At 24.1% G+C, this 2,580-nt stretch overlaps 1 protein-coding gene and 1 long non-coding RNA gene across 2 annotated transcripts in view; both read left to right on the top strand.

Annotated features, from left to right (window-relative positions):
* Positions 1 to 375: 375 nt before the first annotated feature.
* LOC128667808 (uncharacterized) lies at positions 376 to 938 on the top strand. The gene is made up of 3 exons (XR_008403765.1): positions 376 to 571; positions 661 to 729; positions 832 to 938. It is a non-coding gene; the product is annotated as an uncharacterized LOC128667808 (long non-coding RNA).
* Positions 939 to 1,374: 436 nt separating this feature from the next.
* LOC103578718 (kelch-like ECH-associated protein 1B) overlaps positions 1,375 to 2,580 on the top strand; it is a 3,502-nt gene continuing 2,296 nt past the window's right edge. Inside the window, exons 1-2 of the mRNA XM_053738950.1 lie at positions 1,375 to 1,823; positions 2,404 to 2,580. The exon at positions 2,404 to 2,580 is cut by the window's right edge and continues 1 nt beyond it. Of these exons, the coding sequence (XP_053594925.1) occupies positions 2,430 to 2,580 (151 nt within the window). The 5' untranslated portion in view covers positions 1,375 to 1,823; positions 2,404 to 2,429. The remainder of the gene's footprint in view (positions 1,824 to 2,403) is intronic.

The raw sequence follows: 2,580 nt of genomic DNA, 5'->3' as shown, positions 1-2,580 counted from the left end.
TTTCACTGATTAATTCTAAAATTTTTTTAGTGTAAGAGGTTGGAAAACTGCCCCAGCTGCCTCTTTAAACACTATAATCAATTGATTTGTTCGAAAGATATTGGCAATAAAAAACATCTACCGTGATTCAAAACTATACTGGAATTTCATTTTTTTTAAATCTATCCAATGATTTCAAACTTTTATAATCGCATTAAAATTTTATTATGAGTAAAAAAAAAAAAAATAAAAACATTAATTTAGAAAAAAAAAACAATGTAGTTGTAATAGAAAAGAATAGCTTTTCGAATGTTAGAAAATTTACCATATTTTCAGCGGAAAATTAATATAAGTACAAGAACAAAAGTACCCCTCTAAATTATAGCTCCTCAAACTTTAATTTAGTCATGAATTATATATAAATCATTTGTTTTTATTTTTTTATAGCACAATTACAAAATATTATTAGAGATATGGAGATCCAGTGGGGACGGTTAGATGCCGGAATTGATATCAATCGTCAACGTCGATCAGTTCAGCGTCATCATGACATCCGCATTCAGCATCTTCAAGCATCTTTAAGATCTGGAAGGTAAAACAACTCAGCCAATTAATGAGCAATTAATGAAATAAAATTAATATTAACTAAAAATGATAATATACTCTATTCTACGTTACAAGAATTCCTACACGCTGCAGTGAATCGGGATCTTCATGATTCAATATTTTTAATTTTAAATGATAATCAACGTGAGTCAAAAACTTCCGTGTAGACAGTTTGAAAATTATAGACATTTGAACCTTTCTAGATTTTTAATAGAAAATGTTACTTTTTTTTTTCTTTTTTTGCAGGTGAACAGCTACCAAATATTGGCAATATTGAACATTTAAACCTCATTTTGCAGGATCATTAAGAATCTCTCTATTATGTGTTATTTTGTATTCCATTTGATATTTATTTTTATTTAATAATAAATTTTAACAACCATTAATTCCTTGCGGTTTTATTTTTATTTATTAAATTAGCTGTTAAAACAACTTACCTGTAAATTTCAAAATTAATGTATAGAAATTTTATGTTTTTTAAACAAATTTTTTCAATTAAAGACATAAATATACCTCAATTTATAATTATAAACTTATAATAATTATAGAACTATTAAAACATCCGTACATTTAGTATTTTTATTGTATAAAAGTTGTTAATAAATTATTTTTCATATAATATTTGAATTATATCTCATTATCTTAATTAAATACTGAGATAATTTTAGAATCTTCACTCAGCGCCATATGATAATGACCGACCTACATACTTCTTTCTTACCGACGCCTGCTCTCTTATTGGCTGAGCCATTGAGTACAGTTGTCATTGAGTAAAGTCGTCCTTGAATAAAGAGAGAATTGAGTACAGTTTTAAAACAAAACTGGTGGTTCAAGAACTGCTTTTGAGTACAGACGGCTCTCGAGTAAAGAAATCCTGAGTAAAGTTGTCATACTGCCGAAAAAGCACCTTAATAAAATTAAGTGGATGATAAAGAATTATCTGATTTTTTTTTTATGTGTCATAACAGAAAAAAATGAATCAGTCATATGGTCAACGTCTTTAACTATTACTCCACCTTTTGTCATCTCCTGTATTTACTATCATTCATAAAATACATAAATGATAAGTCATATATTTTCTAAAAACTTATTTTGACAGTATGCAATTTTATTTACGTATACGATTGATAGTATTTAATTCGTATTTGTATTGTGAATCTTTCATTAATTTTTGAAACTCATATATTTTAACTATTTGGCTCAGAAATTTATTGTTGCTTTTTTGAAACTTTTATTTTGTAAGTTTTAATTTATACATATTATAAATTTTTTATAAAATTCATAGAAATTCTAACCTTTAACGTTTTCACCTATTACGTTGATTATAACTATGAAAACTGAGTATTTATTTTTGAAATGGAGTGATAAAAAAAAAAAATTAAAAATCATATCAAAATAACTATCACACTTGGAGATATTTTGATTTTAAAAAAAAGAAGTTTTTATATTTATTTCGTTGAGGTTATATTAAAGTTATATATATATATATATATATATATATATATATATATATATATATATATATATATATATATAGTGTTATAATTTTTTAATATAAATGCGCATAAAAAAATTTATTCATTTGTCATTCATACAAAATATTTTTCTGCATAGAACTATGTTTTATTCATATATAAAAACATTTACATCCAACATATTGATAGTAATTGACATTGTATGTTGCAAATAACAAAAAAAATCACAATAACACAAAAAAATATAATAATAAATTAGTTTTTTTAAATTTATTTTGATGCCATTTTAATGTACAAATGGATTGTAATGTATAGTAATTGTTTTTATTTTTAATTAAATTAGTAAAAAGTTATTTGTGAATAATTTTAATGGATGAAAAAGAAGATAATACTATATCAGAAGGAGCATTTTGTACTGAAAATGAAAAGCAAAGTAAAAAACGAATATCATGTTTTAATTTGGATGGTGAAGAGGATTGGGAAAATAACTTGAAAAACGAAAAATATGGATCTTATGGAG

Source organism: Microplitis demolitor, chromosome 5, assembly GCF_026212275.2.
Source record: "Microplitis demolitor isolate Queensland-Clemson2020A chromosome 5, iyMicDemo2.1a, whole genome shotgun sequence".
NCBI lineage: Eukaryota > Metazoa > Arthropoda > Insecta > Hymenoptera > Braconidae > Microplitis > Microplitis demolitor.
This window is presented reverse-complemented; position numbering and strand designations above follow the sequence as displayed.